General features: G+C 40.9%; 1 protein-coding gene across 1 annotated transcript in view; it reads right to left on the bottom strand.

Annotated features, from left to right (window-relative positions):
• Positions 1–15980, bottom strand: part of CNTNAP2 (contactin associated protein 2) — a 1312105-nt gene that overhangs the window by 849960 nt on the left and 446165 nt on the right. The window contains exon 3 of the mRNA XM_066362952.1: positions 12569–12762. Coding sequence (XP_066219049.1) covers positions 12569–12762 — 194 coding nt within the window. The remainder of the gene's footprint in view (positions 1–12568; positions 12763–15980) is intronic.

Below are 15980 nucleotides of genomic sequence, written 5' to 3'. Positions count from 1 at the left end.
GAACTCATAACACTCAACAACAAACAAACAAACAATCCAATAAAAAAATGGGAAGAGGATATGAACAGACACTTCTCCCAGGAAGAAATACAAATGGCCAACAGATATATGAAAAGATGCTCATCTTCTTTAGCTATTAGAGAAATGCAAATCAAAACTGCAATGAGATACCACCTCACACCTGTTCGATTAGCTATTATTAGCAAGACAGGTAATAGCAAATGTTGGAGAGGCTGTGGAGAAAAAGGAACCCTCATACACTGTTGGTGGGAATGTAAAGTAGTACAACCATTATGGAAGAAAGTATGGTGGTTCCTCAAAAAACTGAAAATAGAACTACCTTATGACCCAGCAATCCCTCTACTGGGTATATACCCCAAAAACTCAGAAACATTGTTACGTAAAGACACATGCAGCCCCATGTTTATTGCAGCATTGTTCACAGTGGCCAGGACATGGAAACAGCCAAAAAGCCCGTCAATAGATGACTGAATAAAGAAGATGTGGCACATATACACTATGGAATACTACTCAGCCATAAGAAATGATGACATCGGAACATTTACAGCAAAATGGTGGGATCTTGATAACATGATATGAAGCGAAATAAGTAAATCAGAAAAAACCAGGAACTGCATTATTCCATACGTAGGTGGGACATAAAATTGAAACTAAGAGACATTGATAAGAGTGTGGTGGTTACGGGGGGGAGGGGGAAATGGGAGAGGGAAAGGGGGAGGGGGAGGGGCACAAAGAAAACAAGATAGAAGGTGACAGAGGACAATCTGATTTTGGGTGATGGGTATGCAACATAATTGAATGACAAGATAACCTGGACTTGTTATCTTTGAATATATGTATCCTGACTTATTGATGTCACCGTATTAAAAAAATAAAATTATTATAAATAAATAAATAAATAAATAAAAGTAAATTGCCACTTACGGGGGAAAAAAATGTATACAACACTACCACCACCACAGTTGTAGCAATTATGTTTTAATGCTATAACTTCATAAAGTACTTTCTAGTACTTAGGTCTTATGTGTTGAATTATAGTCAATGAAAAGTCATAGGTTGAGGTCCTCACCCCTGGGGGACTTTAGAATTCTAAGTCCCCTGGGGACTTTAGAATGTTATCTTATTTGAAAATAGGGTCACTGCACATATGAGTAGTTAGAATGAGATCCCAGTGAGGGAGATTGGACCCCTAACCTGATACAATTGGTATCTTTACAAAAAGAATGGCATGGCATATATAATACACCATCATATATATGGGCATCACAGTATAGCTAACAGGTGGTGGGTCACCAAGTTTTCTGCAGACTATGAAAGGGAGAGCTGAGAAGAGCTATTGGGGTGAAGGGCACAGGCTAATTAGTTAGATAGTCCTGGTTTCAAATCCCAGGTGCACTGTTAATTCACCATGTGCTCCAAGGAATACACTACCTCTGCTAATCCTTAATTTTTGCATCTACAGAATAGGCTTAATCATCGTCATCATCACCGTTACTGCATTTTGGTTGCTTTGAAGATTAAATGAGATAAAGCATATCGAACAGTTAATGAATCCTCAACACGTGTTGGTTGGCTGTTGTTTATTCATTGGTCCAGGGAGATTTTTTTTTACCCCGAACTTCTCTGCTACATCACAGGACAGAGGTTTCATAGACTCCACTACAGCTCCCTATTAATATGGTTACAAGCCATATTTAAATATCAATTAAAACAGACCCCCCACCCCATCTCATCCGAATATGCCACTGAAATTCATAAGAGAAATGCAGAAGTATAGCTCAAATCATCTTTTCACTTGGAGGCACAATATAATTTTTCTCGCAGCAGAAATCTCTGCTTCATCCCTTCTCCAGGCTCCCGAAAAGGCAGTGAGGGTAACTGCATGACCCGTTCCAACAGGCTATCCACAGGACATCTCTTTCACAAGAATGATAATACAGAATATAATTAAGCTAGTTTATTCAAGCACACCACATTTATTTGCCAAGATGTTTTAACATTCTATTAGTTCTTTCTCAAAGTCAACGTTGACTACATTAGTCGCTTGGCTAAATTGCGTACATCAGTGACATCGACAGTATGGCTGCCCTCACAGTCGCTAGGCGCATAAGCGCATGGAACATGGCACAAGATAATGAGGCTTTTATTTACATGTATTGTCCTTATAATTAGATTGTGTTCCTCTCAAGGAAAGATCTATCAACTCCTTTCCTGATGCGGTTCAACCATGAACCATGAACATAGGTGCCTTCATCACTGTTACAAAGAGTTGGAGCGGGTTTTGATGTTTGAAGTCCGGCTCCAGAACCCACGGTATTCCTGTTCTGTAAATTGTTAAGTATGAGATGAAATCACTTTCACTTAGTCAAACTAAGCAAATGGTTGTTATAATCACAGGACTTCTTGCTAAACCAAAGATAGGTATTAGGCTCCATACTGAGTACGGGTGTCAGTCTACCTGAATTTGTGGCTCAGATTTAAGTAACATCGTGTCTCTCAGCTTCAGCCCATCCATCCTCAGAATGGGGTACTTCAATTCAATTGCTCACTCTTAAACATCTATGACATGCTTGGCTGTGAACTGTGCATTGAGTGATACAGAGACTGCATCAACTCTGACCTTCTCCCAAAGCTGGATATTCACATGATATAACTTAAATGCTACCAATTCAAAGGATATGATTACAGGATTTTAGAGGAAGGTTAGATTTTTTTACTTATAGGTGTGTAATAAAAAAACTCGGGAAAGATGGGCTTATTGACAGGGTCTCACTCCTCGTTCCGTGCTATTTCAGTAGCGATTCATCTGTGGGAAATGACTTCCTGCTCCTCTTGGCTGCATGATCGACTCTGTACCTACTGAGCCAACAATACTTACCTCCTCAAGAAGCCGCTGTAGACCATGACCCACAACCAGTCTGAATGAGGTGTTCTTTGTGTGTTGCCAGAGCAACCTGGGAAAACCTCTATCCATTAGGATACATATAAGCATATGCTATAATTATGAATTTATATGTTTGGCATTACTACTCTATTATTTACCCCTGGAAGGCAGGAACTGTAGTAACTGTACTTGTTTGGTTTGTCTCTAACCATCAATAAATGGTAAGGTCTCAGCAAGTGCCTGTTTGTCCAAGTTTATCCTCTTTTCCTAAACCGATGGGCAATTTGCATTGCAAATTCTAATCCTCCTCATTCTGCAGTTCTTGTTTTGAGACCCAGGGGACAATTCTCATTCCCCTTCGTCAGGAGAGCTCCTCAAATATTGGGAACAACCCATTTGCTCTTTAGCAAGTATAGGGATCATCTGCAAAGACTGTTTGAAGTGCAGAATCCGATCTGAAAAGCAGAGGGAGGGTCTCTGAAATCCCACACTTCTCACAGGCTCTCTTCTGACACTGGTGCTATCCGTCCAAAGACACACTTTGGGAATCTGACATTCAAAACAGCTTATTTCCCTGCCTTCAGGCTTTCTACTTTTGGGGACCAACTGACATATTCCTCCCCTAATCCACCATTTCCCTTTCTGTAGTTTCAGTCAACCATGGTGGTCTGAAAATGCAAATGAAAAATTCCAAAAATAAACAATTCATAAGTTTTAAATGGTGCACCGTTCTGAGTAGCGTGATAAAAGTTTCATGCTATGGTTGTCCCTCTCGCCCAGCACGTGAACTATCTGGAAACAGTCTGTACTGAGATGCATGGGACGCCATGTGACCATAAATAGGAGCAGGGCTTAAACGTCATAACCAAATTTAGTACCACCAGGTATACTTAGACATGAGCTCTTAGTTATTTCAGGCCAAGGAGCACAGCTGTCATGCCACAAACATGCCAACATGTTAATATAGAAAAGCTGTTGCAGAAGAAGAGCAGCAGGCTTTCTTTGAATTTTCAAGGGCAGATACAATGCAATATACTAGAGTAGGGGTCCCCAAACTTTTTACACAGGGGGCCAGTTCACTGTCCCTCAGACTGTTGGAGGGCCGGACTATAAAAAAAACTATGAACAAATCCCTATGCACACTGCACATATCTTATTTTAAAGTAAAAAAAAAAAAAAAGGGAACAAATACAATATTTAAAATAAAGAACAAGTACATTTAAATCAACAAACTGACCAGTATTTCAATGGGAACTATGCTCTTCTCACTGACCACCAATGAAAGAGGTGCCCCTTCCGGAAGTGCGGTGGGGGCTGGATAAATGGCCTCAGGGGGCCGCATGCGGCCCACAGGTGGTAGTTTGGGGACCCTTGTACTAGAGCAATGCATTTGGAGATCTCACACATGTAAAATATAATAATAAGCCCTGGCTGGTTTGCTCAGTTGTAGAGCATTGGCCAGGCACGTGAATGTCCCATGTTCGACTCCCAGTCAGGGCACTCAGGAGAAGTGACCATCTGCTGCCCCTCCTTCTCCTCTCTTTCTCTCTCTCCTCCTCCCACAGCCACAGCTCAATTGGTTAAAGTGCATTGGTCGTGAGGCTGAGGATGGCTCTCTGGAGCCTCTGGCCTCAGGGGCTAAAAGTAGCTCAGTTGCGACCATGGCCCCAGATGGGCAGAGCTCGGCTCCAGATGGGAACACCATGTGAATCCCCATCAGGGTGCATGCGGGAGTCTGGCTATCTCCTCTCCTCTCACTTGGAAAAAGAAAAAAAAAATACACACACACACACACACACACACACACACACATATACTTTATATATATATATATATATATATATATAATAACGGAGTGGCTAATATGAGCCTGTATTCTTTTAAATTCTTCACGTGGATTTAATTTAATTACACATATTAATTGCAGGGATTAATGTAATACCTGTAATCTCTATTGAGGAAATTACTATTGAAGTTAAGTAAGCACTGCACTTAGTTGCACTGGACAGCCGAGAAAACCGAGGCACAGAAAGCTTAAGGAACCTACCCCGAGCTATACAGATTGATGTGAACAAAGGCTGATGTTAGGTCTGAGCAGTCTGATTCCAGGACACAACTCTGAGCTGCTCCTGCCACGGCCTCCCAGGGGCCTGTGGCCACACAGGGGCCTGGTTTCCCCTGCTCCAAATCCCCCAGCCAGGCAAACCAGCATTCCCCTGACTTCCACAAAGACCCCTTGAGCAGAGCATCTTCAACAAGGGAATTCATAGTTTATCCAAAATGTTTGTAGATGTCCATCTATCAACATATCAACACTGTGGAAATGTGCATTTGCTTGAAGTCATTTAGCCTCATGTCACCTAAATCCAGCCCTTGCTCTGGTAAGAAAAATAGTAGCGTCTCTATTATTTGAGTCCAAAGTATAGTAAGCACTGAGAATATCGTGATTTTTATTGAGAGCCCTCCCTTTCCCAGAGAGCGTGCCCAGCAATCAAATTATACTTTAAAAAGTTTAGAACAATGATTTCGTATCTCCTATTTTATCTCAGATGAAAAACTCACTAGACCGTGAACAATCACATACTCTTATTTTTATTGCCTCTAAGAAATCTTATCATAAAAGAATAATAATTTTCCTTCACCAACCAGTGTATGCCGACAATACATTCTCTATTATTAATAACATCTTATTTTTCTCTTCCCCATTTTTGGACAAAAAATAAACACATCATCATGTTGGTGAGAATGGTTCTATAAATTTGTATATGGTTAGAATATTGAATGACTCACAAAATGACACAGGACATAATCTCACGACCTCTTAAAATGAGAATCTCACAATACAAATGTGTATTTAGAAAGGTGATCTAAATTCACTAGTAGAAGCATTACAGTATATGCGAAAGGTTTGGGAATATCCCCTCGACCTATTAAAATTCATGAGACTTTGAAAATGTCACCCAGCCTAAGACAGGTGTAAATAGAAAAATCTATTTCAGAGAAATAAAGTGCTTATAATAAATTCACCTTGGAAATGATTTTCTTCCTAAAGATTCTACCCCATTGACGCCAGGGGTCATTTCAGAAAGGGTTTCATGCAGATTATGCTAATGTACTTTATTTCTCAATAAGCTATTGATAAAATTATTTTAAATATGCCCGCCGGGTGTTTACCCCAAATGACTGATGGCAGCCACAATGCAGTTGTATACATGAACAAGTGAGGAACATTCCTGTTGAGTGCTGGAAAAACATTGCATCAGTATCCTAAGTGAAGAAGAGGATGTTATAGTCTGAATGAAGATTTATGAGACCGGGATGGTGGTCTTCCCTCATTTCATATGCAGCAGCAAAAAAAAAAAATTCTAGATCTCTTTGAGAGAATCTCAGTACACTATTGAACTGTGAAACAGTTACGTGTCACATTTATAACTAGAGCATATTTTTAAATGATTTGGAAAATTAGGGCAACTGCTACAACAAACGGTTGAAAGGATAGGACAGAATAATCCATTCATTTTAAACAATATCCCCTTACACGGCTCATTAGACACATGGCCGTCATTATGGTAACAGATAATTTGTTACAAGCACTGTCATGGCCCTTGGCACAGAGCTGGGTCTACCCGCCATGCCTCCCAAGCCCAGCCTGCCCTCGCTGTCTACCGTGGCCACTCCCGTTTGTAAACTGGAAGCTATGCCACAGGGATGTCCACATCCCATTTTCTACTTTACGTCATGCTTCCACCATCTAAAATGTTTTCATTTATTTTAAATCATGAATTAGAGCAAATCCAGGTAGATTGGACCCCGCCAGGAAAGAGAGGGACTAAAAAATATAACAATTATCACGGCAGATTATTGTCACTGAAATATATATACTACACTAGTTTCGAAGAATGTTTCCAAGACAGGCAATTGATAAGAGCCAATGTTGCTAAATCTTGGTAGCTGGCAAAAGTTCTTGATTTACATCATCTCACTTAAATCTCCCAATACGCATTATGCCCATTTCTCAGATTGGAAATTTGAGACACAAAGTGACCTCTCCGCGTTCATAAACCAAATACATGCAACTAGATATTTGAATTGGCATATCTTGGCTTCCATTTGCCAAACACCTGGTTAGAGGCTGATCTAGAAAGATATTTTAGGAACTTTTATTAGGCAAATATTAGTTGATTGGATCTTTGGCTAAAAAGAAAGTGGAGAATACAGTGCTCTATAGTTAATGACTTGATATTCAGAAAACCAAAAATTTTACTAAATTAATCAGTTAAATACTATTTGCCTTTAAATGTTTCAAATTTATTAAAATCAATTAAGTTTTATGTGTGTGGAGAAAGCATATATGGCAGAAAGATTCAGGCATTTCACATATCTAGCAAATTAATACTCTTTAACATTGCTTAGAGAATATAAACATCTATATTATAATGACTATCTAACCATGTTATTAAAAATAAAACATTTCTGTTCTGTAGATTCTCCATCTAATATATTCAGGGGTACTGATCACAGTCTAATGCCTACCTTCCATTAATAAAGGGATCAAAACTTGTTTTAGAAAAAGAATTAAGAATGCATAAACATTTTGCCATGTTTTAAGAAAAAAAATTTCAAAAGGAAAAAACATGTTTAAATCACAGATAAATCTGTAGTATGTTACAATCCTACAAAATGGTAGAAAAAGACATTCATTAATAACACTATAACTTTCTATTTTGGCTCCAAACAGTCTGCATTCAAAAACCAGTCATTGAATTTCCCCAGCAAAACTACATAAATGCAACTGCTTAGCAAAAATCTGCTGGAATTCTTATTTAACATCAGGCTGAATGGATGATTGCTGAGAAATGCTTATATAGAATACTTAACCCCTGTTCAACGAATTATACTTAGGAAACTCAAAAGTTTCTCAAGAATATTATGCAGATTAGAATTTGTGGAATATGTAAATGTAATGATTGGTGGGGGGTTAATTTTTACCAGTCTGCACATATTACCCTTCTATCTTGTGAAGGAAATTCTAAATAAAAGGAAATGGTATTGTGGGTAAAGTATAAACACTTGTACTATGCTTAGTATTTTCAAAGAGGAATGAGGTTTGACTAGTTAAGCTTATTTAGGAACTCACATTTTTGAGCATTCAATATACAGATTAACCATTTTCAGGAATTATTTCCAAGAGGCATTTCCATTCCACAAACAGATTCCTAAACCAGATTCATGATTTTAAAAATATTGTGACACTGTCATAATTTCTCATCTACATAAACTATTCTTTGCTTATTTTCATATAGTAGTCAAAGATCAGAAAATAATTCAGAAACTCCATATGGGCATTTAGTGAGAATATTATAATAAAATTAGTTATGTTATCCATTTCCCCTGCAATTGCAGAAAAAAAAACCCATTCATATTTGTTAAAGACAACATTTAAGTGATTGAATTTACATTTATTTGCATTCTTCTTGGTAATCAATCATTTTAGGAAAGGATAGAAAAAGCGACCTCAAAACAGCATCAATTTTTAAAATTTTGACTGTCTGAAACTTTACATAAGGGGTTGTCCCTCTAAAAGCCATCCAATCTTCTCTATGTCAGAAATATCTTTAAGTGCAGTATATATTATGTTAACTAGTAGTTGGATTAAAAGAAAACTCAATATAAATGATCATTTTTAATAAACTGAAGCCAAAGTGTATTTCTTGGTTGATATTTATAAATGCTAAATTTTAATTGCTTAATGCATGGTAAGACATATACTCTACAGTTCTCAAAACTTTTTTAGAAAACAAAGAGTTATATTTAAGAATATATCCAGACGATGGGCTAGTTTCATATTAGCAGGATTAAAACATTTCTGTCCCAGATTATTAAATGTAATGTAGTTGCTATGTTGTCCAAAGAGTTCAAGTCACCTTGGAAGATGACTACCCTACTTAGCAGCCCTTCGAATTTGTGTCTCTTTCTTTGGTCATTACGGAATGATCCCTAAATGCTTAGTCTCTGATAAGTGAATTAAACCTCAAGTATTGCTACCTTCGTATGACTGGAGAAGATGGATAATCTCTCAATTACAGTGGTACCTTGAGATATGAACAGACCAACATACGAATTTTTTTTTAAGATACGAGCTGTGACTCGGTGCGTATTTTTGTTCAAGATCTGAGTGAGGCCCTGGCTGGTTGGCTCAGCGGTAGAGCATCTGCCTGGCGTGCGGGGGACCCGGGTTCGATTCCCTGCCAGGGCACATAGGAGAAGCACCCATTTGCTTCTCCACCCCTCCCCCTCTCCCTCCTCTCTGTCTCTCTCTTCCCCTCCCGCAGCCAAGGCTCCTTTGGAGCAAAGATGGCCCAGGCGCTGGGGATGGCTCCTTGGCCTCTGCCCCAGGCGCTAGAGTGGTTCTGGTTGCAGCAGAGCGACGCCCCGGAGGGGCAGAGCATTGCCCCCTGGTGGGCAGAGCGTTGCCCCTGGTGGGCGTGCCAGGTGGATCCCGGTCGGGTGCATGCGGGAGTCTGTCTGACTATCTCTCCCCATTTCCAGCTTCAGAAAAATACAAAAAAAAAAAAAAAAAGATCTGAGCGAAATTCCCAGATATGAGTTGTGATTCAGGAAGCTGCCACTAGCTGGTGCGTTGGCGCACGGGTCCAGTATCGGCAGTTTGATATACGAGTTGACTGGCTTACGAGCTTGGTTACAGAACAAATTAAATTCGTATCTCAAGGAACCACTGTATCAGATAAAAATTTGACAGAAAGAGGAATGTGAAAGATACTTTGGAGTCTGACCTACAGCCCCATCAAGTAGTACAACGGGAGCTTTACAATCCCTGTGCCTGGGTTGTACCTTTGACCAACCAAATCCAACATCTGGAGGTGACACCTAACACACCTATGTTTTAAAACTTTCTAGGTCATTCCATTGTGTATCCAGGGTTGAAAACCACTTTTCTTAAAAGCCATGCTTGAGACTCTACTGAATTGTGAGACAAAAACATTCCCTCAAGAGACATTTTCCCCATTATTTACTTCCTGCCACTTATACAACCCAATATTCATGTGCTCTTGTCATACAATCATGGCTTGATAGAAGTTACTAAAGACCACTCTAGCATCACATTTATTTATTTGATTGACTTGATAAGGGGATAATGGCTAACACATTTACACAGTTTTCAGGGGCCCTGGCATCACATTTCTTCTGTTCAGGACATTATATCCCTATTCCACATGACGGTGATGACCATTGGATACTGCCGTGGAAATGACCACCGACGCAAGCCAGCTTGACCACAGAACCAACTCACCAAGGCCCTGGCCTCTTTCTATCAAGATATATTGATTTGCTTTTCAGAGACAACAGATCAAAGCCTGTGTGGAGGAGAGAATTTTGACCTCCAGTTGTACCGGGAACCAAAGTTTTGCCCCCCCCCCAACACACACACACACACACACACACACACACACACACGCACACACACGCACACGCACACACATACAGAACCAAAGGACCAGGACATGACTGGAACTTGAACCCTGCCACCCTTTCAGGAGAGAAGGCTCTGCTGTCCAGGAAGATCAGGTAGAGAGATCTAACATAAAGCCAAGTTCCTGAGCTCTCCAGTCAAACCTTCCCCACCAACACTTCCACACACAAGCCTGGTCCCCAGATCCGTTGAGACATGTCCCAAACCCTGGGTCAAGGAGACAGAATTAAGCCTTGCCTCCCATCTCCTTGTGGGTCAATTTAGGAATAAGAGCTCTTTCTTTTCTTTCTTTATTTATTTTTTGTATTTTTCTGAAGCTGGAAACGGGGAGAGACAGTCAGACAGACTCCCGCATGCGCCCGACCGGGATCCACCCGGCACGCCCACCAGGGGGGGACGCTGTGCCCACCAGGGGGCGATGCTCTGCCCCTCCGGGGCGTCGCTCTGTCGCGACCAGAGCCACTCTAGCGCCTGGGGCAGAGGCCAAGGAGCCATCCCCAGCGCCCGGGCTATCCTTGCTCCAATGGAACCTTGGCTGCGGGAGGGGAAGAGAGAGACAGAGAGGAAGGAAGGGGTGGGGGTGGAGAAGCAAATGGGCACTTCCCCTATGTGCCCTGGCCGGGAATCGAACCCGGGTCCCCCGCACGCCAGGCCGACGCTCTACCGCTGAGCCAACCGGCCAGGGCCTTTCTTTTCTTAAAAGCTGGTGCCACAGGCTTGGCTCCCATTTGCCTCAGGCTCTTGCTCTGAACTCTGTGTACTCACAAAAATTACTCTAGGACTTTTAAAATATAAATTCTCCAACCCTGGACTCTGATCAGTTAAAAAAAAACCCAGCATTTTGCCTAATACTATGAAGAACACAATTGAAACAGTGAATATTCTCCCCCTTCCCCTCCCCCTCTCTTCTTTAATATTGCTTTTTGGTTGTGGCTGCTTTTTAAAATAATTAAACTCAAACAGATCCTCAAAATTCACTATTTTAAAATAATTTATTCAAGTGTGATACATTCACATAATTTTCCAATGGAATAGAAATAGTTTAGGAGCAAATGGGTTAAACTTAAAAAAAAATTTTTTTCTCATCATAAAAGATGTAAGTGGATAGAGATCTGCAATAAGGGTCTCAAGCACTATTATAATATGGGAAACATCTTACTACATATTACTGTTCCTATTCTTCATCATTTCATCACAATTTCAATCTTTTATTCATATTGAGGATTCATATTGTCTGTCTTTAAATATGTTGTCAGTATCATGAATCTAATTTCTACTTAGACGATGTCGATTTCATGGGTCTGGGTGTGTCTGGCTTCTGTGTTCTTTACAGCCACCTCAGGTCACTCAAATGGATAGCCCAGACTGAGACCCACTGCCTTAAGCTTTGCATAGAAATTGCAGGCTAAAAAAACAGGCTTCTTCGGTCAAGAAGATTAGATAGATGTTAGATAGATAGATGATAGATAGATAGATAGATAGATAGATAGATAGATAGATAGATAGATCTCCATATGTTTTTAATAGATAAATATTGACCAGTGCATACATCTCAGAGTGAATGCCAGTCATATTTTAAAATGTTTACAAATGTTTGGGGAAGGGTACTCAGGGTGCCGTCGGATGTGCTCCGGAGGAATGGGTGGTCTCCCATTTTCTTCTATTTCAAAAGAAAACCATATTCTTACCTTTCTTTTCTCTTCATATATAAATGGCCAGTAACTGGAACTATTTTGTTTCAAGAAATTATCTGTCCTAGTATCTTTAAATGATTTACCTAATAATTATTTTTTTTCAGGTTTCAACACAGTTTTAATGGGAGGTTTTGTTTGCTGAGCAATGCCCTAGAACTTGGGGGAGAGGACACATTCAGTCTGGGAGGGAAGGCTTCCACCACTATGAGAAAGGCATGGTGTGGGGCAGGGCTCCATGGGGTTTGGGTCCATGTTTCCCACCTCTTCGTGCCTTGCTCAGACTTTTTCTTCCTCACTTAGTAAGTAGCAAAGAATAATAACAAGAAGACAAGAAAACAATCCTCAGCAAGATCAACCTCCCCACCAGGCCGTAGCCAAGCCCTCGCCCCCACCCCAGCCTGCACCAGGGCAGAGAGGGTCGCGGGTCAGACAGCTGCAGCTCAGCTTGGTGTCTTGGCTTTTCTGACAATAACTCACCCAGATATTCCCATCTTGGTGGTACGGTTTCCAGTTCCTCCCGGTGTCACTGTAGAGCAGGCGGTACTGGGTCACCCAGTCCGAGCTGCTGTATCTTCCTTGGGTTGCGATGGCACTGATCTGCTTCCGATTGCCAAAGTCAACCTGAAGCCATTGATAATGGTCACTGTCGGAAGGAGACCAGCCCCCAGCACCTGGACAAGGTAGAGACCAAAGGGGAAAAATAGACATTGAAAGTTAAACTTCTGTAAATGGACGATGGCGTCTTCTACATCTCTCAGCTGGCCGTGGCACGGCCGTATTTCACAGAGATATTATGAAATGTCCTTTACAGATGCCGAGGGGACTTGGACTAATACTCTTCCAGCTGGGTTACACTGATCCCATAACCTCTTTATGGTATAATTATGCGCTCATTTTCTCCTGAGCAAATGTCTTCATAATTCCTCAATTAGATCTTATTAGTACATGTCAAAGTCTAATTGGTTGAGCGTTGATCAATTTACCATGAATTCTTCAACTAAAAATCACGAGGAAGAAAAATATGCAACAATCTATTAGTTCCTCATATCTGGTTTAAGGTTTTATCGTTTAGTAGATTGTAAGTGAAACAAAAAGGAATTACACACAAACTCTAAAATAATATATTTTGCTGTCAAAAGTTTCGAGTTCAAGAAAGATGAGTTTTTAAGATGAGGCCTAATCTTACATTAAGCCCTTGTATTCAAGAGAACTAAGATATATAGTGAATCAGGTGATATTTTCACTAACGCTAAAGAGACAGCCAATAACTCTATAATCACATTTTTAGAGAAGCCTTTTGAATTACTAAATGAAATGAAATGCTTTTGGCAAAATATAATAAGTGATTGGCAAAAGAGCAAGAATGCAAAAATATTTATTAGAAAAATAGCACTAATACAGAACAAAGAGACTCCTAATTTATACCACTTTTATAAAATAACTATGGTTGCACATAAATACATTACAGAAAACAGGACATAATGCTTAGCACTAACAGGCATAATTTTATTTTTTTGGAGTGAATGTGACTGCTAACGGGAGTAAATACGAGGGAAATATTCAACAGATTATCCAATTTACAGTTCACCAAAATATATGCACCACCTTTCAAATTTGAAATTTAAAGGCTGACAATAAAATAATTTATCCAATGAGGACCACACTAATAAAGATCATTTTGCAAACCATCCCAGATAGATCATTCATGTAATGATATTTATATGCCTTATTTCTGCTTTCAGCTAGGGTAGAATAGCTATCCTACCACAAAAGTTACAAAGCTGAAAAGAAGTATAAAATGACCCCTTTTATTTGAGGAGGGGTTGGACCACAGACAGGGCAGGACTGTGACTCATGAGAGAAAATGAACAAATGAGGTGAGCCCTGCCAGCTTCCTGGCCTCCTGCCTGGTTCACGTTCAGGATCACAGCCCGTGGAGATTGCCCCAAATACAAACAGCAGCAGCACTGAGAGAGAGAGAGACAGGGAAATTAGAATCAAAGCTACCGAGGACAAGACTCTGTAGGACACAGTACCAGAAAGGGGAACACCATAGAAAAGAGTTCCGACAATGTGCCTGGGATCAACACTGAGTCTCTACAGTTCAGGTTCTGAATGAACACCAAGCTGTGTCTCTAAAAACCAGCTGGAGGGGATTCTGAAACCAAGAGCAACCCGAGGACACCCAGGGCTGCGACTATGTTGATTTCAGACTGGACAAGATTGAGCACACCTGTTGAATAGCTGTATGCATTCAGTAGAGATCTCAGAAAGGGACAGATGCTTGTTACTGTATTTCCCCATGCATAAGATGCACCATTTTCAAAAAATTGGGGGTCTGAAAACTGGGCAGTCTTATACAGTGGTTGTAGATTTTTTTACTTGCATTTCCTGCTTTTTTGTGCTTGTTTTTGCGCTCATTGTTGAAGACAGTGATTCATCCTCAGACACAGATGAGGACAAGCTAATGGATGGGAGTTTTGACAGCGATGAGGAGTTGTATGAATTTTATGATGAATAAAACTTGAGTTCAATAACTTTATGTAATACTTTTTTTTTTTTTTTCAAATTTCGGGCCCCAGCCTAACTGGTGGTGGCTCAGTGGATCAAGCGTCAACGTGGAACACTGAGGTTGCTGGTTCAAAACCCTGGGCTTGCCTGGTCAAGGCACATATGGGAGTTGATGCTTCCTGCTCCTCCCCCCTTCTCTCTCCCTCTCTCTCTCTCTCTCTCTCTCTCTCTCTGTCTCTCTTCTCTAAAAAAAATGAAATAAAAATAATCAAATTTTGGGCCCCAAAATGAAGGTGCATCTTATACATGGGAGCATCTTATATATGGGAAACTATGGTAGTTGTAATTCCTCTTCAGGAATTTCCCAAGTTAAAAAGGGGGACTTTACCCAAGGTCGTGCACCTTCCTGGGGTTGTACGGAAACAATAATTGGTTGAACAGGGGTTGGAGAGGGACAGGCCTCTCACCCCAACTTGGGAAAACTCAGAAGGGTCCTCATGGTCTCAAAGCCATTGCCCTGTAGAAATGGTTGAAGCCTCCTTTGAGACTACATTGTATCTTTTTTTTTTTTGTATTTTTTTGAAGTTGGAAACGGGGAGGCAGTCAGACAGACTCCCGCATGCGCCCGACCGGGATCCACCCGGCATGCGACCAAGGGGCGATGCTCTGCCCATCTGGGGTGTTGCTCTATTGCAACCAGGGCCATTCTAGCACCTGAGGCAGAGACCATGGAGCCATCCTCAGCGCCTGGGCAATCGCTGCTCCAATGGAGCCTTGGCTGTGGGAGGGGAAGAGAGAGACAGAGAGGAAGGAGAGGGGGAGGGGTGGAGAAGCAGATGGGCGCTTCTCCTGTGTGCCCTGGCCGGGAATTGAACCTGGGACTCCTGCACGCCAGGCCGACGCTTTTTTTTTATTATTATTATTCATTTTAGAGAGGAAAGAGAGAGGAGAGACAGAGAGAGAGAAGGGGGGAGGAGCTGGAAGCATCAACTCCCATATGTGCCTTGACCAGGCAAGCCCAGGATTTCGAACTGGCGACCTCAGCATTTCCAAGTCGACGCTTTATCCACTGCGCCACCACAGGTCAGGCTCTCTCTCTTTTTTTAATACTGCTGCATGGCCCCTCAGCTACTGGTTTTATTTATTTATTTATTTATTTATTTAACTTTTTTTTTTTTTAATTTAGACAATTAATTCTAATGGGGTGACACTGATTCATTAGAGTACACAGATTCAGAGAAAATATCTCCAGGTCATTTTGACATTTGATTATGTTGTATACCCATCACCCAAAGTCAAATTGTCTTCTGTCACCTTCTATCTGGTTTTCTTTGTGCCCCTCCTGTCCTCCCACCCCCTCCGTCTCATCCCTTCCCCT

Source organism: Saccopteryx leptura, chromosome 2 (genome assembly GCF_036850995.1).
Source record: "Saccopteryx leptura isolate mSacLep1 chromosome 2, mSacLep1_pri_phased_curated, whole genome shotgun sequence".
In the NCBI taxonomy this organism is placed as follows: Eukaryota; Metazoa; Chordata; class Mammalia; order Chiroptera; family Emballonuridae; genus Saccopteryx; species Saccopteryx leptura.
The sequence above is the reverse complement of the archived record's forward strand: the minus strand, read 5'-3'. Positions and strand labels throughout refer to the sequence as shown.